Source organism: Phascolarctos cinereus, unplaced genomic scaffold (genome assembly GCF_003287225.1).
Source record: "Phascolarctos cinereus isolate Bilbo 61053 unplaced genomic scaffold, phaCin_HiC Scaffold_2;HRSCAF=192, whole genome shotgun sequence".
NCBI lineage: Eukaryota > Metazoa > Chordata > Mammalia > Diprotodontia > Phascolarctidae > Phascolarctos > Phascolarctos cinereus.
In genome coordinates, this window is record NW_027555625.1 from 291,235,836 (window position 1) to 291,257,627 (window position 21,792).

Consider the following 21,792-nt stretch of genomic DNA (forward strand, 5'->3'; position numbering starts at 1 on the left):
TTAAATTAAAAAGGTTTTGCACAAGCAAATGTAATGCAGCCAAGATTAAAAGGAAAGCAGAAAACTTGCAAAAAAAAATTACAGCAAGTTTCTCTGATAAAAACCTCATTTGTCAAATATGTGGAGAACACAGTCAAATCTACAAGCGTATGAGTCATTCCCCAGTTGACAAATGGTCAAAGGGTATGAACAGGCATTTTTCAGAAAAAGAAATCAAAGCTATCTGTAGTCATATGAAAAAATACTATAAATCGCTATTGATTGAAGAAATGCAAATTAAAGCAGTTCTGAGGTACTACCTCATACCTGTCAGATTGACTGATATGACAGAAAAGAAAAATGACAAATGTTGGAGGGGATTTGGTAAAATTGGGACACTAATGCACTAATGTTAAGTTGTGAACTGATTCCACCATTCTGGAGAGAAATTTGGAAATATGCCAAAGATCCATGAACTTGTGCATACCCTTTGACCCCCCAGCAGTATCAAGGCTAGGTCTGTGTACTAAAGAGATCAAATGAAAAGGAACTATGTGGCCAAAAGTATTTTTAGGAGTTCTTTCACTGGTGGCAGAGAATTGGAAATTGAGGGAATTGCTCATCAAATGGAGAATGGGTGAACAAGTTGTGATACATGATTCTGATGGAATAGTATTGTATTATAAGAAATAATGATCAGGGCAGTTTCAGAAAAATCTGTAAAGACTTATGTGAACTGATGCAAAATGAGGTGAGCAGAAGTAGAAAAACGTTGTATACTGTAAAAGCAATATTGTATGATGATCAATTGTGAATGACTTAGCTAGTCTCAGCAATATAATGATCCTAGACAATTCTGAAGGACTTACGATGAAAAATGCTGCCCACCTTCAGAGAAAGAACTGATGGAGTCTGAACATAGTGGGGGTTTTTTGTGTTTTCAGTCTGTGTTTTCTTTTACAACATGGCTAATATGAAATATGTTTTGCACGACTGCACATGTACAGTCTATATCTAATTGCTTACTATCTCAGGAAAAAGAGAGTGTGGAGGAAGGAGCAGAATTTGGCACTCAAAATTTTTAAAAATCCACACTACAAATTATTTTTACATGTAATTGGGAATATCTATAAAAAAGGAAGCTTTCATGATGGTGATGGGATTTGAGCTAGCTTTTGCAAGATGGGTTGGGGGTTGATAGGTTGTAATGCTTTCCCAGCTTTTCTATTAAAAACAAGACTTTTATTTGTACGTACTCAGCATGGTTTTTTTCCATGACTTTGTATATCAGATTATTATGTTTAAAAATCACAGCACTAAATTACTAGGTCTATGTTATATAAACACTTTATTCATATATCAACTTATGCTTATAAATATTAAAATTATACATCATGTAACTTTCTTTAATTTGATTAACAACTATAACCCAGATTATCTCTAGGGAGAAAGTTATTTGGTTGCTATTTAGTTATGTGTGACCAAATTCTTTGTTAGTTTCTCCATACATTTTTCTTAAAAATGCAACTTTTGGGCCTACCTCTAATTTCATTTTTGTGAACGATGCATTGTATATTTATGTATTTTTTGAAGATTTTCTATTAAGGAGTAGGAAAATGGACGGTAAAAAAAAAATCAGAGCCAATGATTTTTCCGACTGCCTGTCACAGTGCTGCATCTGTCAGATAAATTGTCAAGGCACAATAACTATTTGGCTTATCTTAGAAATGTATGAATGTTGTCTTGACAACCTGGGAGCCTAATATAAAAGCCACCTTCAGGCAGGCACAGCGTACATGTGATGAAGAAGGAAGTAGGGAGGGAAGGGGGAAGGACAGAATGGGCCAGATTGCTGTTAAAGAGACAAGCAAGATAAGTTTTACCCTGGAGACATTTAAGTTTGCTATAGAAGAATGGCCATCACCATGTCACTGAAATAAAATCATAAAACATTTGTAAAGATAAAATTGAGACTTTGTTATGTTTTCCTCTGAGATTTTCTCATTAAAGCCTTGTAATTCCCAACTGAGAATACTCGAATGTTTTCTGAATGATTACTTAAGGTTATGCCAAAGACATTAATTAGTATAAGAACAGGTATAGATAGAAGTAGTAGTGGGGAGGTTACAGCAAGTCTTTTCTATCACAGCCATCAAATAACTTTTGACTGCTTTTAGGGTGGTAGATAATATATAATCACACAAAAGATGTGACCCTTGTTCTCTAATCAGGTCAATATTTGAGAAATATTCTTAGTTTTTTGTGTAGAATAAAGCACCCCAAATTCAAAGCCCAATGTGATTATAAAGAGTAGTGCTGTGAACTTTTCCTAAACTTTTTGTCCAAAACAAACTATCCTTTGCCTTTAAAACCTAAAAGCCCAAGTTTTCTGACAATCACACCTGAAAAAGTAAGATTATTTATATAGACAGTGCTTAAATTCAAGGGTTTTAAGCAAGTTGAATAATGTCCAGCCCTGTGATGTGATCAATTTACAGCAAACATTAGGAATGTTTATGTTAGTTGGCTTCCTTGTGTTTTGTGCTGTCCCCAGCTCCCAGTTAGTTTGAGACTATAGTTCCTACCTTTACTTCCTCAGATTGTTGTCTCTGAAAAAAAGGGGAAAGGAGGGAGCAGAGTTGAATCATGTGAACGAGGAAAAAGAGGAAGGGAAAATGTGTTGCCATGGTAGTGAGAGATTGACTTCTCTCATTATAAAGTAATGAAACTGATTTTCTCATGTGGCTGATAGACTGCCTCTAAAAGCATTTCTGAAAATGAAGTTTCCAAAAACAGTTTGAACAAAAGCAACATCACTTGAATAATCTTCCAAAGATCTACTTTGGCAGATAACACTCATTTGTATTAATAAGGACTGGTATGAGTTTTTTAAACTCCTAGATTCATAATTAAAAGCAATATTCAATCCTTTGCAGTCTTTAAAAAGAAAAGGTAGTACTATGCTGAGAATGTGCACAATCCATTGTTATGAAGACAAATTATATTCACATCAGATGGATTTGGGATAAAATTCAATGCTAAACCTCACTTAAAAATTTCTTATGTAGCCATGTTTACATTCTGGTGAAATGCAGGTGCATATGGTCTTTTAGATAAAGTTAGTATATTGCCCACAATAGATGGAACTTAAGCATCTAGCTGCTTTAAATGATATAAAGTCTCCTGGCCCAAGTGAAGTGAAAGAAATGGGAATGTTTATCTTGGAAAAGAGAAGACTTAAGGAGAATACTTTTATATATCTGAAGAGCAGTCATGAGGAAGAAGTATTAGATTTGTAATTCCAGAGGGCAGAACAAGAACTAATTAAGAAGTTACGTGAAGGCAGATTTCAGGTTTAATGTAAGGAAGAAATTCCAATCAAATATAACTATACAAAAATGGAATGGTTTGTCTTATGAGCTAGTGAATTGCTCATTACCAAAAGTCTTTAATCAGAGAAAGATTTAATTGACCAAGGATATTATACTGGGGATTTCTGATTGAAATAAAACATTGGGATAGATGGTTACTTTAATAACCCTTGAGATTCTGTAATAGGTTGTTCATTGTTAAAAAATGCCTGTCTTTTGTTTAGACTATTTCTAAATGCCTTCTACATGGTTTTGTAATCCCTTGATATGGTGAGCTCTTACTGGTATATGTTTATCTAGCTGATCATTACCTTTCTTAACTTGGCAGGTTACATGGCTATATGTCATACAGGTGACAAGTTTACTCTTGGTCTGCGTCCTTCAGTTCTTTAATTCCATGATCCTTGGATCTTTGCTTATAAGTTTTAATCTCTCAGTGTTAATAGCAAGAAAATTTCAGGTATGCATCTTTTATGCTTTTATTGTAAATATATCTTTTGAATGAATAAAAATTCCATCTGTTAAGTGTTTACTATGTGCAAAGCATTGTACCAAGTTCTGGGAGTATAAATAGCAAAGTAAGGCCCTGCTCACAGGGAACTCTCATTCTAATGGGGAATATAACTTAGGGAAAATTTCATTTGCAAGTCAGATGGACAGGTGCACAGTGGCTAAGCAGATTTTAATGTTTTTTAATGTCACATCCATTGATAAAATCGTATCTTGATTTTCTGTTTCTAATATTGTCAAGGATCTTCATCCAGGACACAACCATTAATCATAGATGTCCCACAGGGCTCTGTCCTGGGCATGCTTCTCCTTCCTCTATATACTGTTTCACTACGTGATTTCATCAGCTCCTATGGATTCAGTTATCCCTGTGCTGCTCATTCTCAGATATACTTTTCTAATCCTAGCCCCTTGTGACCTCCAGTTTTGCTTCTCCAAGCACCTGTTGGATGTTTCAAACTGTCTGTCCTGTAGTCATCTTAAACTCAGCATCTTAAAAACTGAGCTCAACTCTCCCCACCCCCCACCCCAAATATACCTCCTTTCCAAACTTTGCTATTACTGTTAAGGCTGCCACAATGCTCTCAGTCATTCAGGCTCACAACGTAGGTGTCGTCTTCCTTCTCCCCACTTTTTCTCACTTCCCACATCTAATCATTTGTCAGGTCATGCCAATTTTACCTTCCTAACATTTGCTGCATGCTCCTCCTTGTCTCCTATGGCATTGCCAACACTCTGGTCCCTATCACCTCAGATATGGACAATTGTACCTGGTGGTAAGTCTACCTGCCTGGAGTGTTTCCCCACTCCCATTCATCTTCCATTCAGCTGCCAAATTGATCTTCCTAAAGTGCATATTTGACCATGTTATTCCCATCAACTCCAGTGGCTCCCTATAGCCTCCAGAATAAAATATAAAATCTTCTGTTTTGCTTATAAATCCCTCCATAACCTCACCCCCCTCCTACATTTCCAGTCTTCTCATTCTTTATACTCCTCCACATACTCTGTGAACCCGTGATATTGGCCTCCTTGCTGTTTCCTGCATTAGACTCCATCTCCCTATTCCAGACATTTTCTCTGGCTCTCCCCATTGTGTAGAACTGTCTGCCTCCTGACTTCTCTGGTTTCCTTCAAGTCTTAGCTAAAATCCCACTTTGTTCAGGAAAACCTTCTTAACCCCTTAATCCTAGTGCTTTCTCTTTGTGGATTATCTCTAATTTATTTTGTACGTATCTGGTTTGTACATGGTTGGTGGCATGTTATCTTTCCTATTAGACTGTGAGCTTCCTTAGAGCAGACTATCTTTTTTTTTTTTTTTTGCTTTGGCAGTCAGGGTTAAGTGACTTGCCCAGGGTCACACAGCTAGTTAGTGTCATATGTCTGAGGCTGTATTTGAACTCAGGTCCTCCTGACTCCAAGGCCGGAGCTCTATCTACTATGCCACTTAGGTGCCCCAAATGATTGTCCAGGCTAGAATTTTTGAACCCATGGGTTTTTTGTTTGTTTGTTTGTTTGTTTTTAGGCAATTGGGCTTAAGTGACTTGCCCGGGGTCTCACAGCTAGTAAGTGTCAAGTGGCTGGTCTGAGGTTAGATTTGAACTCAGGTCCTCTTGACTCCAAGGCCAGTGCTCTATCCACTGCATCACCTAGCTGCCCCCTCAGACTCTCTTTTGCATTTCTTTTTATCCACAGTGCTTGGCACATAAGAGGTATTTAAATGTGTGACTGACTCACTGGTGAGGGAGATGGGTCCCTTCTCCATAATGATTTCTCCTTCCGTGATGGCGTCAAGGGATTGGAAGAGAAAGTTCTCATGATTTAGGGGGCCCTGCTATTCCTGTGGCTTTGTTGTGTTTAGGGTCCTGGGCTGTCTTCAGGATCTGAGAAGAGATGGTGGTCAAGATGGTGATGGTGGAGCTGGTCTGATTTCCCTGGTACTTGCTGCCAGTGCAAATAACTGCATATACAAAAATTTTTTTTTTTCAAATTTATCCTTCTGTCCTACATCATTTTTTGCATGGAATATGGCAGAAATGTTTATGGTTAAGTTCCCATGACAACATTTGGTGTACTAATAAATAAAAACTATTGTTTGCATTTCTTTAAAGTATGCTGTTCAGACATTGGTTTCCATAGACTTTTCTCTGATCTCCCTCCTCCATCAATGACCTAAATTCTTAACTTTAGTCTTAGACCACATTTTCTTTACGGAAGTTCTAGAGATGTCTCATTGAAACTTAATTTCATTGAACATAAGTAAAAAGAACTGATTTAAAGGTGAAACAAGAACTTTTAAAAAATATTTCCATTTGTCTCCACTATATAAATAGATCACTGATCAACTTTTAGAGCAATTCTATTCCTGTATGGAAAATAGGAATTTTTGGAATTGTATGACCCTATCATTTGATTTTATAATACTTAACTTTCTCCGTTCCTCTGCGTCCAGAATGGAACTCTATGGGATATATGTTTATTCTTTAAAGTAATTTTTGTTTTACATATTTGTTTTTTAGTGAATTCAAATTAATTTGGGCAGTTGGAGTTTTTTTTTTTAAGAATTTCCAATTCCTCTCAAGATGAGCAGATAATCCTTTTGTCTCAAAAATTGAGAATAGGAATTGTTGACTAACACCTTATATTCTTAAGTTTTGGCTTAATTGGGTAGATCCTTGTTTTTCTGTGTGCTGAAGTAAAGTCTTTTGCCTTTGTTGCACACTACCTAAATAGAGATTCATTTTCTATTTTGGGAAGGAAAAAAAATCTGCTTTTTTTAAATCATCCTTTCTGGATTATAGCATGTACTATTGATTGAATATCATTCAGATTCCGAGAAAATGACCCTATACTACTTTGGCTAATTATTAAATAACAGTAGTAACCAGCTTTAATCATATTTGATATTCCTTAAACTCTGTCAGTTGTGACATGTATAATAATGTGTTGTTTTGATCACTTTATAAGCTTATTCAGGGATATAAAAGCAGCTCTCCTCAGTCCTAAAGGGCATGATTTCCACAGCTTTTTATAGGTAGATTTTATGCTCATGTTATAGCAATTGGCCAGTGCTGTTGAAAATTAAAAGCTGGAGAAAAGGTGTAAAAATGAGCCATTTCTAAGCAGACAGTTAAAAATATTCTAATAGCATAGTTTGATTGAGATAATTTTTTGGCTCATATTTTACCCATGCATCAAAGAATCCAGTACAGTAAACATTTATTAATCACTTACGATGTGACAGGTGCTGTGCTAAGTGCTGGGGATACAATAAATAGAAAAAGAGATAGTTGCTGCCTTCAAAGAGCATAAAATCTAACAGAGAGGCAACACACAAGTGAGGCAGGACGACAGTGCACAATGGAGAAGGGATATCAAGGGGTACCTGGCATAGGGGTGTCTTGTTCCATGGAGTTGAAAACAGTCAGGGCAGCAGATGCAAAGTGGAGTGATTGGAGAGTCCCACTTCTGCCCTCTATAAAGGAAAACTCTGAGAGGAGTTTAGTACCTCCTCCAATCAGATGGGAGAGGAGCTGAGGGAGGTTGAGTGAATCTACCAATAAATCTTTCTGGAAGACAAGTAATATATTTTAAGTATCTATAAAATGATTAAAGTTTAATCTTTTAATTTCTAGAAAAATCTGAAAACTGGAAGCTTCCTTAATAGGCTCTGGAAACTTTTGTTCCACTTAGCCCTGGTGCTATGTTTGACCATTTTTCTCAATAGCTTTATTAAGGTAGGTTGGCACAATCACTTTTGCTTTCATAAGCACTTGAAGAAAGACTGTTTTTAAAATACCTCAAAAGTGACATAAAATGATTTGTTAAATGAGATCAGTGTTAGATATTGTTGGTGTACTTTAAACACAAGTCTTTAATATTACGGTTCCATTTGTAGAATTCCTGAAGTGACAGATTATTTTCCTAAAGTGAATCACTGACTTCTAGCCTGCTGTATTTGATTCCCTTTCTTTGATTTCACATTGTCAACTTCTGAGTGATTGGCATTTCTGGCATGGGTTGAAGACTCCCAACAAGTAGTTAAGTACAATAAAATTTAAAACTCTGGCTTGTAGAAGTCATTTTCATCTACAAAGACAGAGTCCCCTGTCTTTCAAATGGAGTTGTTCCCAATGCAAGGTACAGTTTGTTCATGCTATTCTGTAGTGATGTATACTTCAACTCCTTAGAACTTAGATGGCATGGCTTGAATTATCTTTGCTTGTGTGACTTTACTGTTATAAGCTCCAAACAAGCGAGTCCTAGGCCATGAATTTGTGTGACATTGATAGTGCTTACTGAAAGATTTCAATTTCAGATCATATTATTGGCTTTTGGACATTCTTGTATGTAAGAACTCATCAGCATTCAGATGCCTCTTTCAACTGAAGCATAAAGTCTCAGCTTGTTTTTGAATTCTAACTAATATATTAAGAACATGTATTATTCATGCTGCCTGTGGGTAAATATCAAGAAATTATGCCCAAAGTACTAATAGCAACTTTTGTTTTTTCCAATAGCAATTTCTCAATCTAAAGTCAGATGAACACATATTTAAATTTCTGAAGGCAAAATTTGGGTTTGGAGCAACAAGGTAGGATTAAGATTATATTCCCTTTTTAAAAATTATATTAAATTATCAAAATTAAAAATTAGGTCAAAATAAATTCCTGCTATTATTGGGTGCTACCTCATTGCTTGAAGAAACCTATGTTAAAATTATTTATATTACTTTGAATTTAATAGTATACTTTCCATTTGTTCTTTAGGGATTTTGATGCAAATCTGTATCTGTGTGAAGAAGCTTTTGGTCTACTACCATTTAATACACTTGAAAGACTGTCACATACGTTACTCTTTTATGCATACATGTTTGTTCTTTCCATTATGGTGATAGTGGCTGTTGTTGTTGCCCTTCGGAACCTCAGGTATTGTCTGGTTTAGAAATGTTACATTTTTCTTCTTACAGTATATTTGCATCTTTGTTTATTTTTGAGACTTAGCTGACATGAAAACAAAAAAAAAATCAAATATAGAATGTATATGTGGACTTAGCATTTAGCCCCTGGTTGGGGAGAATCTTCTGTCTTAGCTGTAAAGTAGTGTTGATTTGGGATTTCTTATTTTGTACCTGATCAGTGTCCATTGCCTTTCTATCTTCTCCTTAAAATCAACTGCAGGTTATACATAGGAAATCAAGAATTAGTTGTCATTCCTTTTTTTATTCGGTGCCTTATTTTAGGACTCTTGAACCTGAAGAAGACAGCAATTTTTAGTATCTAGCCAAAGATTAACTAGTCATTGCCAGAGTTTTCTTAGAATGTTCACCAGGCTATCAAAAGGAAAAAGTAGAGTTATAGGTTTTTTGACATTCTTTCCCAAATTTCTTACAACGTTTTACCTGGACCTCTTCTTTGCACTTAACACATCCACCCCCATTCTGTAACTGTTTTGTTTATGCCTTTCTTCCCTTTTAGATTTCAAGCTTCATTGATAGTAAGATCTATCTTGTATTTTGTTTTTGTATCATTAGTACCTCACACAATTTCTGCTATTTACCAAGTACTTAGTAAGCACTTACCGATTTGAATAGCATGGAATAGACTATTTAGTAAAATTTGTTTTGCTTTTATTGTCCATCATGAGATGAAAGAGAATTAATTGTTAGCAAACAAACCTATTATAGTTGGTGAAAACATAATTATGTTTCAAAGGAAATACCTTTTTATATGTAGTTACTGTGTCAATTAAGTTCTAGTGAATTGTGATTCATAGTCACCAGAGTGCTATGTTGAGTAAAAGGTATTAAAATAACCAAAGACTAGTTGCTTTATAGTAGTAGTTTATGATTATTAAGAATGAAATAAGACTGAACTGACAAAGCATTTCTCTAACCATAAACAATTTTAGTATCTCTCAGTAGTGTTCTTTTTTGTACTTAATGTAAGGTTTGAGTTAGCTTCTTGAAAGTAGACAAAATTGTTTTGTGCTTTGTGATTCAATGTTATTTGGTATACTTCAGAGGCTATCAGTATGCTAATCCTTGCTTAATTGAATTCAGAAATTCAGCAAACATTTATTAAGCTTCCACTATATGCAAGGCACTGAGAATATAAAGAAAAAATCACCACAATCCCTGCTCTCAAGGAGCTTACTCTCTATGGGAATACAGCCTGTATGTAAATACAGGATAATTCAATAAATGAGAAAACACTAATAACTAGGGGTGTAAAGAAAAATTACAATAGGTGGTCATGGCACATAAGTTTGAAGGAAGTCAAGAATTCAAAGAGGTGAAAGTGAGAAAGGAGTCACTGACACCAGAAATGCTGAATTTGGGAAACTATGTACTCATAGGCCACGCTAGTCAGAATAGAGATCATGAAAGATTGAAGTAGTCTGGAAGGATAGGCTGGAGCCATTTCATAGAAGGCCTTTAAATACTAGGCTGAAAAATTGGCATTTTTTCCCTAGCTATATAAGGTAACATAGAGAGTAGCTCAGAGTTATTAAATAAAAATACCATTAATACCCTATGGACTTTAAGACTTCTGAAATTGATTAACTGTGTGATCATCAATGTCATTTTAAAATATCTCTATTAACTAGGAACTTTGTCAAATGAAAAGTGCTGAAAATTAAAAAAAATTACGGGGCACTAGTATGTGTTAACTAAGTTATTTTAAAGTGTATTTTAGCTTTTGGTGCTTTTTTTAACCTGTAAATTTCACTTTGTCACATTTACAAAATATTTGTAGTCCCAGAGACATCTGGAAAGTATATTATGCTTTATTCTTTTTTTTAAGTTCATATTTATATTTTCTGCTTTTTACATCACCATAGTTATCCCGACTGTTCCTCCTCTTCGCCCTCCCAGAGAACCAAAAAGGCAGCACAACTGGTCTATACATTGAAAACGTCTGAAAACAAGTGTAATAACACCTGTGGGCCTCCCATGTCCATGAAGAGATAGGTTGGGAGTGTCTTCTTATAGCTCTTTATTCTAGTCCTGCTTGATCTTTATAATTTTGTTACATTTACTTGTGATTTTTTTGGTGTGTACTCATTCTTTTCATTTACACTGCTGTAGACAGCGTGTGTATATTGTTTTCTTGGCGGTGCTCACTTCACTCTGCATCAATTCATGCAGCTTTTCCGTGCTTCTCTGCATTCATCACACACATCATTTCTTATACCACAGTCTTACTCCATAACCTTCCTATACCACAATTTTTTTAGCCATTCCTCAATCATGTATCATCATGGAACTGTAAAAACTATCATCTGAAGGCTTAAGGGAATAGGATTACAAGATTGTAGATTTAGGGCTGGAAGGGACCTTCTAGTTCAACCTCCTCATTTTGCAAATGAGGAAACAGAGGCTCACAGAGGTTAAGTGACTTGACCACAGAGAGCCTAGGATTTGAACCCAACTCCTTTATTCTCAAGCCATGTTTCTTCCCACTGTACCAGTGCTGTTTCTAAGAAAAAAGAAAGGCAATACTTTCTACCCGTCAGAAATAATCTCGTATCAACTTTGAAGTCAAAGTTTTATTTACAATATTTCAAGGAAAAGAAAATCACTTTAGAATGTTGAAAATTACCTTGAAAGATATTTTTAATTCTCTTGTTAGAAAGAGCTGAAAAGGTTTATAGGAAAAAATACCATTTTTATATCTGTATTGGCATAATAATTAGCTCTATAGAGATGATGTATTTGTAAAAATTTGTCCTGCATTAGAGAAACTTGAGTCTTAAAGATATACCCATTTTCATCTTAAAGTAATGTCTTATATTGTAATTTTTAAAAATCTCCCTTCCTCACTGTTATTCTATTTATTCCTGATGAGAGTAAGGTTCAAACAATGCTCCCCGCTCCCTTCTTTCTCTCTGTTGTAATAGGATTTTGTGTCTTTTCCTGTAATGTAATTTACCCTTGTCTGCCTCCTCCTTTCTTAGTACATTTTCTAAGATCATACTGATCCATTTATTTGGATCCATTTAACCCACTTGATTAGATTTTTCTTTTATCATCACATCAAAGTCAACTAATATCCACCCTCTTTGTGTATACTCCTTTAACAAGGTGTAATAACAATATAGTTCTCAAGGGTTGCAAGTCTCATATTCCCTTGTAGGGGTTTTAACAGCCCCCCCCCCTTATTATCCTTCTGTCCCATTTACCTTTTTAAGTCCTTCTTGAGTCCTGTACTTGAAGATCAAATTTATTGTTGAGCTCTGGTCTTTTTATCAGGAAAGTTTGGAAGTCTCCTATTTCGTTGAATATCTACCTCCTCCCTTGAAAAATGATGCTCATTTTTGCTGGGTAATTGATCCTTGGCTGCATTCCAAGCTCCTTTGCCTTACAGAATATCATGTTCCACGCCCTGCGGTCTTTTAATGTAGAAGCTGCAAGGTCCTGTGTAATCCTGACTGTGGTTCCATGATATTTAAATTGTTTCTTTCTGGCTGCTTGCAGCACCTTCTCTTTCATCTGGTAATTTTGGAATTTTGCTATTATATTCCTTGGCATTGTCAATTTGGGATCTCTTTCAGGTGGTGATGGTGGATTCTTTCTATGGTTATTTTCCCTTCTGGTTCTAGGACTTCAGGGCAGTTTTCCTTTATGATTTCCTGAAAGATACTGTCCAGGCTCTTTTTTTCATCATGATTTTCAGGTAGTCCAATAATTTTTAAATTGTCTCTCCTGAGTCGATTTTCCAGGTCGGTTGTTTTACTGATGAGGTATTTTACATTTCATCTATTTTTTTCATTTTTTTGTTTCTGTTTGACTGATTCTTGCTCTCTCATAGAGACATTAGTTTCCATTTGTCCAATTCTAGTTTTTAACAGATTGTTTTCTTCTGTTAGTTTTTGTACTTCCTTCTTCAACTGGCCAATTGTGTTTTTTAGGGACTTGTTTCTTCAGTATACTCTTCTGTTAGTTTTTGTACTTCCTTCTTCAATTGGCCAATTGTGTTTTTTAGGGACTTGTTTTCTTCAGTGTATTTTTTTTCCAATTGGCCAATTGTATTTTTGAAGGACTCTTCTACCTCTCTCATTTGACTTTAAAATCCTTCTTGAGCTCTTCTAAGAAGGCTTTTTGGGCTTCAGACCAGTTCATATTCCCTTTTGTTGTTGCAGATGTGGGTTTGTTGACAATGTTGTCCTCTTCAGAATTTCTGTCTTGATCTTCACTCTTCTCATAATATGAATCTATGGTACGTTTCTTTTTACTCATGGTGTTTCTTTATTCCCTGGCCTTTAAAGAGATTGAGCTCTCCTGCTGGGGAACAGAGGGTACTGACCCAAGCTTCTTGTGTTGGGAGCCTAGGTCTTGGTCACTGGCTTTGCGTCCTGGGGCCTCTTATGCTGGCAATTGGAGGCTGTAGGTTTCTGGCAGCTTACCTTGTGTTGGGCTGGAATCAGCAAGGCTGGAACTTTCAGGCAATTCTAGGTTGCCTGCTTTTCCTTTCCTTTAGCTTTCTTCAGCTCCTTTTAGATGGGTGCTGCAGGGTGTTTATCTGCCTGGGGCCCCCTGCAATGTTGTCTCCCTCATTTCTGCTAATGCACTGGGTGGGAGATTCCTTTGCAGTCAAGTGCCAAGGCACCTGGTAGTTTTCTGAGCTGGTTTCCACTGGTTCCTCCTGCCCTCACTGAGGCTTTTGGAGGTCCATGTGTTGGTGTTTGCCTGCTCTACCACCTGGGCTTCAGGATTTCTTCACAATTGGAGGCTGCAGGGCTCCTACAGCTCACCTGGTGTTGGGTTGGAATCAGCAAGGCCGGGGCTTTAAGAAGCCTTTAGGTTGTTTTCTTCACCTCCTTTCAGATGAATGCCGCAGGGTACTTATCTGCCTGGGGCCCCTTGTAGTTCAGCCTCCTTTATTTTTGCTGAGGCACTGGGAATCCCGTTTACTGGGCTGCTGCACTGCTGCTCCCTGTCTTTCTTCTAGTTCAGGTGTTCCAGTTTTTTTTTCTGGGGTGATATTTTCTGGGTTTTCAGAGGTTGATAGGGGAGAGTGAGAGCAACTACCTTTTTACTCTGCCATCTTGGCTCCCGGAAGCAGAAGTCCCTGTTTATTCCTTAAAGGATATAAATTGCTCTCCAAAAGTACTTTTACTTTTGCTTTCAGAATTTCTTAGAGATGCTATACATTTGTAAAATATGTTATATACATTTTAAAATTAAGATCTAAAATGGAAATCAAGGGTGTATTTGCCACTACACTGGCTGTTAATAGTTTTATAGTGTAAGTAGCCTTTTATCAAATTAAACAAAAACTCTTAAGTTTAGTAGTCCTGCCTGGTGAATTTGGTTCCAGGGAGTTTAATATATTTCTAAATATGTATGGCTGGCAGTCTTACAAAAATCTTTTACTAAACTAAAATCACTTCTCTGGTTCTGATTGTGTCTCTGTGTGTTATTTTATTCAGTGATTCTACTACCATTCAGTCCATGCATAATAAGGGAAAATGTACAATTTTACTGAAGCCTGGAACAGCCTACAACTTGATGCACTCTATTTTGTTTGGATGTTTGGCTTTTAGTACCATGAGGTATTTGCATATCTTTATTTTTTCCATTTTTTAATGTAATTTTAGCCACATATTTAGAAACTGATCCTCACCCCCTTAATGATAACAGTACTCATGATTTTCTCCACTGATTTCCCCCTCCCAGTAAAAGATATAGATATCTCTATCACAAGTTTGTCTTGAAAGAAAGCACTCATTTATGACTTTTATAGTAATTCACAGAGGTTATGTCCGAGAAGTATCTCATTGTTTCTACACTTTATCTTTTGACAGTTATTTTAGAGCATAAGAAAGCTGTCAGGTTCATATTTTATAAAAGTGCCTAATTTTCAGAAATTATTTAAATTCACTTAATACCTGACAAAATATGTATATTTCTAACTTTACAGAATGAAGTATCTTTGGACATCACATATGTGTGTGTTTGCATCATTTGGCTTATGCAGCAGTGACATATGGGAGTTGCTTTTAAAATTGGTCCATCTCTACACACCAAAGAGGGTCAGTGTTCTGCTTTTATTTCATTGTTACATGACTTACCTATTTCCTTTATACCATGTTTTTAAAAATCATTTTTCCAAAGGCTATCATATATCAAGCTATTTATATATGGAAATTAAAAAGCAGGCTGTTTAGAATTTTATAATAAGGAAAACTTTTAATAAAGGTTTGGGTGGTATGTGTCTCCAAACAGTGCTTTGATTTGTTCTTCCATATAAATTCACTAGGTGGCAATATGATAGAAGCTTACAGATACCTTGACAATCGCTTTGAATTGGACCCTTAGATGTCATTAGTTCTCCTGAATTGTCAATAAATGGATTGTGTTAAGTTGTTTTTCCATTTTATGGAAGATAAATGTCTACAAGTTAGCACTTGAAAGAAAAAGTGCCAAAAATGCTTGTAAACTAATTAATGCTTTTTTCATGTAGATGAAAATGATGAGATATTCAGTACCAGTATTAATACTCATCTATCTTTGCTATAAGGTAAGTCTCGTTTTCTTTTTTGCTGACATTAGCCCATTTAGGATGGCCTATAACCTTAGGATTTGACAACGTTATTTTTGGTTTATTTTTCATAAAGTCGGACTAGTCAGAAGTCAAAAGAAGTGTTTAACTCTTGATGGTAGTTTGCAGAAAACATTAAAACTGGTCTTTCACTTCCAAAATAGCTTTTAGTAGCTCAATATAGAGCAAAAATTACATGTAATTGAATATTTATAGTTGAGTTTTCAGGTATTTAGTGTTGAATTTACCTAAAGCAGAGTCTTAGGATATAAAGTTGTGCTCACACTTTTTTTTTTGGTTTGAATTCAGCAAAAAATTATTATTTTTTTTAAAAGCTCTACTTAGTCTGAGTATTTTTTTTTATCATCCATCTTTAGGTCACTAGTAGTCAGAAATGACAAAAATCTCTAAACTCTAGTGATTTAATTCCTAGAACAACATTGATTCTACTTCAATTCCTTAAATGTTATGCCAGAAAAAAATAAGTCTTTAGTTTGGCCAGCTACTTTACCAATCCACTAACATAATAGTGAGATTTAAATTATTGAATGACCTGATCTAGATTTCTAAACTGCACACATTGTTTGTCCCCTAGTTAAAAGTTTTGCAAGAAACTTTAAAAGTCCTAAATAAGGCACTTTACTTGCCTTTGACTTAGTTTAGTTTAGATTGTGATTCCTTCACATCTTTTCGAACTGATTTTCTTTTTTCATTAGTTTTGGGCCTTTAAAGTGGTTTCTTTTGAATGGAGTGTTCTGTGACTGGATTAGTTTCTTCTGTAATGTCCTTCAATTTTCTTAAGGAAGAGGAGGGGGTCAGGAGAAGGTCACTTTCCTCAATAAAACTTGAAATAGCTAAACTAATTATGCTGCATCGGTCTTAATATAGGCTACACATTTCTCCCAACATCTAGTTTGTATGAAACTTGAATGTGGCCCATAATCCTGCTGTTACTATCATAGGCACAGCTTAAATTTTCCTGGCTTCTGCAATAACAACAGCTTCCCTGCCAGCCATCCCTACTCCTAGTGCTACGAAAAAGAAAGCATATCCCTCCCACTTGCATGCTGCTAGTGGCTTCTTGCATCCTTGCCTTTAGAGATAGGGATCTCACTGTGAAGCCCTTCAGCTCTCTTTCCCTCATATGTCCCCAGGGCTGCAGAAGACTCTTAGGAAGGGGAGGTTGGGGGTGGGAATGGAGGTTGGGGTAGGTAAGCATCACTGAAAACTTCCTTCCTATAGTTTGTACATTGTCCCACTGCTTATCCAGGCTACATTTCCCATTTATAAATAGATGGTACTCACAGCTACAAAGACAAGGAGAAAAGTAAAACTGTCACAGATCAGAAAAGTAAGTGAGGGAGGAAAGGAGGAGGGTAAGTGTGGTGGATCGCAGGAGAAGGTAGGATTTCCAAGTTTGAAACTGAGGGAAGGAGAAAGGGAGAGAAAGAACAAGGTAGAATGACCTACCTCCTTAACCTCAAAAAGCCTGGCACTTTATTTGTTTACCACTCTAAATATCTTCACTTTCCTAGGTTTCTTTTAATTTGTTATGATGACTTGCTATCATGTCTTTTTAAAAGATCCTGTATTAAGAGAGGAGCCTGTATTCAAACCAATATGGCAATATCAAATTCTTACACACATATTAAATCCTTGGATCTCAGTGGCAGGTTGCAAGGGGTTTTTAAGCTATAGAATAGTTGAATCTTGTTCTTTCCTTTAGCAGCCCATATACCAAAATTGGAGTGATAGAATAGCATGGCTTTCTATCTGTGCACTGTGCAAGGATGATAGACCCAATCATAGGACATTCTATGTGTGTTTGTTTTTTACAGACAAGTCCAAACTTTATTTAAAACTACATTTTAAGTTTAAAGTTACAAAACAAATCACAATGAAAAAATAAAAAAGAGAACAGTGCAGCGAGCCTCAAATCTAGGAAGGATCCTGTCTCCCATGTATGACCTGCCTTAGCAGAAGAAGTGAGCATTACCTATTCTGAAAGGCTTGGGTCAAAAACTGATTTACTTTTTTATAGAGATGGAAACAAGTTTATTTAGTTCTCATGGAAGATATGCATTTGTGGAGGGGCAGGGGAAGGCGGGCAGTTGGAGATCTCATGTGCTTGAGGTAGCAACGGTCGAAGGTTCTTAATTGACATTCTGTATTTTTAATGTTATCCCTCTCCTCTCCGAGAGGTGGGAGACTCTGGGTACAGAATGTGAAAAACACTATCTGAAGTGAACTCTATGTCAGTTGGTTTTGCTTAACTGTTTTTCTCTGGCACAAAGGAGGCTTCAGTGGTAGGAGGGCATATCAGGAAATGACTAGTGTTAAAACAAAAACTGAAAACTTTTGAAAAATGAAATGAAGACAGTGAGTTTGTCAGAGTTTTGGGGTTTTTTTGAAAATTGTATCACTTGCCAAGAAAGAATAATTGCCATAAAAATTGGGGCTATAAGTCATTGAAATCCATAAATAATACAAAGGCTTCATTGTAGGCAGAAGTTTTAACTTGTTTTCTCAAGAAACCAGTAACCAGAGATGCTAGCAACTGACTTGAATTTTATCCCCTTTGGTTTCCCCCCTTTCCCTCACTTGATGAGGAATGAATGAGCAGTAATAATAAGCCAAGAAATATTTTTGTGGCAGACAGGGCAAAGAGTATGGATAATCAATTAATTGGGTATTTCAGACCTTGAATAATCTAGAATTGATTGAAGAATTGAAATTTAATGTTTCAAGTTAGACCTTTAGGGCTGATTGCCTAGTAGCATTTGATTGTACTATTTTGTTCCCTTGTTTTTTTAGAACCATATACAGTCATTGTCAGTGGTGATCTGATAATAGTCATTGTTTTTCTAAGATGTTAAAGTATATTAATACTATCTAAATTATTGTACATAGTACATAATATGTAAAATAGTTATACATATAGTATGAGCTTTGATATTTTCTATACTTAATTAGGCTTTCTCTACCTTTCCCCCTCCCAAAAATCCTAGAAACTTTTTTTTTAATCTGCTACTCAGAAGTCCAAGAAAAGTTTGACTTCATTAACAAGCACATACATACATATATGCAAATAAGTATTTATATGTTATATATGTGTGTGTATGTGCATGTGTATTATATACATGCATATTCACTTTGCTGATATAATTGAGCTTTCTGAAAACTAATGTGCGCACTTCATATCAATGCCAGTTGTGGGAGTTAAGTTTTATTTTTCATTTTAGTTCTGGCCAGGAATGATGGCAGAGTTATCAGAGTTGAGAGAATTCTATGACCCAGACACAGTGGAGCTGATGAACTGGATTAAGTAAGAGGTTTTCTAAGTTTTTCAATTCAGTACAGTGCTTTTCATAGTCACCTGAATTTCTTTGTTTTCACTTGTGAGGAAATGCTAAGCAGTATTGTTTTTGTTTAGATCTTTATACTTAAAAATGAATTCTTTCATTATTCTCTCCAAGAATAACTCTGTATGGGAAGTTCATTTTATAGAGAAACAAAGAGGATAAATGCGATATTACGTGACAAAACTGAGATTATGTGATTGATAATCCATTTTTCTTCCCATTTGCTATTAGACCTGCTACATCATGCAGCCTCCTTGCATTTTAGGAATCTCTAGCACATATGCCATGACCATTATTTTCTTCGGTTCTCAACTACCATTCTAATTTTCTAACGATATAGACACATGAATATGTCCTTGGCTTGTGAATAACTTAATTTTGATTTTGTACAGAGAATTTAGTAGTCAGCCATTTTGAGCCAGATTTCAGTTGATTTGGTCGTATCATTTGATCTTAAACCTTGTGGGCCTTTTAAAAAAAAGAATAAGCAGCCTTTATCTTGAAAGTTGGAGTGTTGTACTATAGCATTATATTGTTTTTTATTTTTTCCTTGAGTTTATTACTGGATTCAGTATTCTACATCTAAATGAAGTTCATGTGTTTCAAAGCTGTGTGTTGATAAAACATGCCTCCTACCAGCAAAAATAAACTTTCTACCCAGAGCAGCATTCTTATGCCCCATAATACTACATTTCCCTACTTTATAACCTAAAAGCAGCAGTGTAATTATTCACAAGTAAATAGATGTTGCAAATCTTATGTGACATGTTCTGAAAACATTGGCCATGTTGTCTCCATCACTTAGGATTTTAGTAGCCATATTGACACTTTCTCATGACTAATGTTTACTAACCAGTACCATTTAGCACCACTTGTGTATTAAGAGATGGTAAATGTTTGATAGCTTAGGTCTCTTGAGTGCAATAGATGGAGTTTTATATAGATTTATATATAAAATATACATGTGGCTTTGGTCCCAATGTTGGACTGGATTTGACTGGATGCAATGAGAATAATTTTTCACATGTTCCAAGTGCTGAGAATGCTAAACTGTTCTTTGTCTTTATTTATTTATTTATTTCATTTTAAATCATGGCAGACAATTATAGAGTAAATTTTTCCTGCAGTATTTATTGTGTATGGAGAAAGAATATTATTCATATAAAGAAAAGCTAATTACTTTTGCATTAACTATAGGCAACTGGAAATTTATGACACATGCATCTGAAGATAGGATGGGTATTTTCTGTTCTTAAAATTATGCTGCTAAAGATTAATGCTATACAACCACCACCACCTGGTAGGTCTGAAGACTTAAAGGCTGTCAGGATTTGCATTAAAAACTCCCATTTTCAGGAATTAATTATTTAGTCATTAAAAATTTATCCTGGCAGGGCCCCAGATTGTCTCAGGCAACCTCAGCCTAGAAGTACTTGCTTGCAGCAGCCTTTGTTTTCATACTTTCCCCACTGGAAAAGATTCAGATATTTTCAAAATATAATCTGTCTGTGAAAAATGGTGAGAATGATCTGGGCGTTAAGAGGTACTGTCTAATCTGTTTGTCACTCAGGTTTATACTTCATCAGTGTTGGTCTTTCTGACTTGGGTTCTTCTGTTAAAGTTACCATTATTAGACAGTGCCCTTGGTGTCTTTAGAGTTTTTTGGATGAGTCTGGCAAAATACAACTATGACTACCCCCCACTGTGATACAATCCCTTTGACAATTTTCTTTTAAAATTCCCCAAGTCTAAATTACAATCTGAAGAAAAATAGCTGCCAGGCATGTTTGTAAAATAAGCTTAAGTGATGATGAATGTAACCAAAACAGGGTCTATTTAAATATACAGTGTTTGCTTAAATCAGCAAATTAGCACTAGTCCAGCATCCAGATCAAATTGGATTTGAGCTTTACTTTTCTTTTTTAAAAGTTGCCCATAGCAAGATTTCTTTTGCTTTCAAAACTGAAAAACATGACCTGCAGCACTGCCAGTGTGTAAACTTTGTTTCTTTCCTTAGCAACATGATTTCTATGGTGTCAAGTATGAGAAGTTTGAGTTGGGAAGTGACGTAACCATATCTGAATTTAAGGAAAACAACTTTGTCAACTGTGTGGAGGATAAGCCGAAGTGAAGTAGAGGTGTCAGGAAGGGGACCAACTAAGAGGGAAAGATAACAAATATTTTGTTTTGGACATAATTGAGTTTGAGATTGCTCTAGGATATCTAGTTTGAAATGTATGGTAGGAATTGGTGACGTGGGATTGCAGCTCAGGAAAGAAACTAGATATATAGATCTAGGAATCATCAGAGAGATGACCATTAAGCCTACCGGAGCTGATGAGGTCACCAAGAAAGAGAAGACTGTAGCCGTCTTTGAGGGGAGAGACTAGTTTTGCTTTGTGTTTATATCTGCATTGTTTAACACAGCACTTGGCCCATAGTAAGATCTTAATAAATAAATGCTTTTTCGTTCATTCATAAGACCTTTTCTATGCCAATACTAAACTAACCAGAACCTGTGATTTCCTTCTGGTTATCAATTTCAGCTAAAGTACAAGGTGTACTTATTTATTTGTTTTTTAAAGAGTTTTCCTTTTATGTGTAAATAAAAGTAAATTTTCTTTTATTAAGGATATCTGCCATAGAACTCACTAGTTTATACCCCTTGTCAATATCACATCATTTCTTTTCCTACTTTATGGATTCATTTTCTCTTCTGAAAATTTCTTCTGATAACTCTGCAATTAAGAAAAATGGGCTTAGAAAGTTGGATCTCTCAACATCGTGGCTGGGGTGGAATTTGTTTACCAGTACTTATTTTTCTTTAATGAAACTTACAGATGCAACAATTTTTCATGAGGTTTAAAAACAAATTCACAAAGTTTTCTTAAGCAGTTTAACCAGAGCAGAATGAATTACTACATGTTTTAAATAAGAAGCAGGTTAAGTTTAGACCTTAAATGCCTTTAAACCTCTTATTTTTAATGAATCATTCTGTAGTATTTGCATAATTCTATAAATTCT

General features: G+C 35.6%; 1 protein-coding gene across 2 annotated transcripts in view; it reads left to right on the forward strand.

Annotated features, from left to right (window-relative positions):
• DPY19L3 (dpy-19 like C-mannosyltransferase 3) overlaps positions 1–21,792 on the forward strand; it is a 106,775-nt gene that overhangs the window by 52,751 nt on the left and 32,232 nt on the right. For both annotated transcript variants that reach the window (XM_020985051.2, XM_020985052.2), the window contains exons 9-16: positions 3,679–3,810; positions 7,496–7,597; positions 8,381–8,454; positions 8,630–8,788; positions 14,295–14,417; positions 14,786–14,897; positions 15,329–15,385; positions 18,649–18,731. In XM_020985051.2, coding sequence (XP_020840710.1) covers positions 3,679–3,810; positions 7,496–7,597; positions 8,381–8,454; positions 8,630–8,788; positions 14,295–14,417; positions 14,786–14,897; positions 15,329–15,385; positions 18,649–18,731 — 842 coding nt within the window. The remainder of the gene's footprint in view (positions 1–3,678; positions 3,811–7,495; positions 7,598–8,380; positions 8,455–8,629; positions 8,789–14,294; positions 14,418–14,785; positions 14,898–15,328; positions 15,386–18,648; positions 18,732–21,792) is intronic.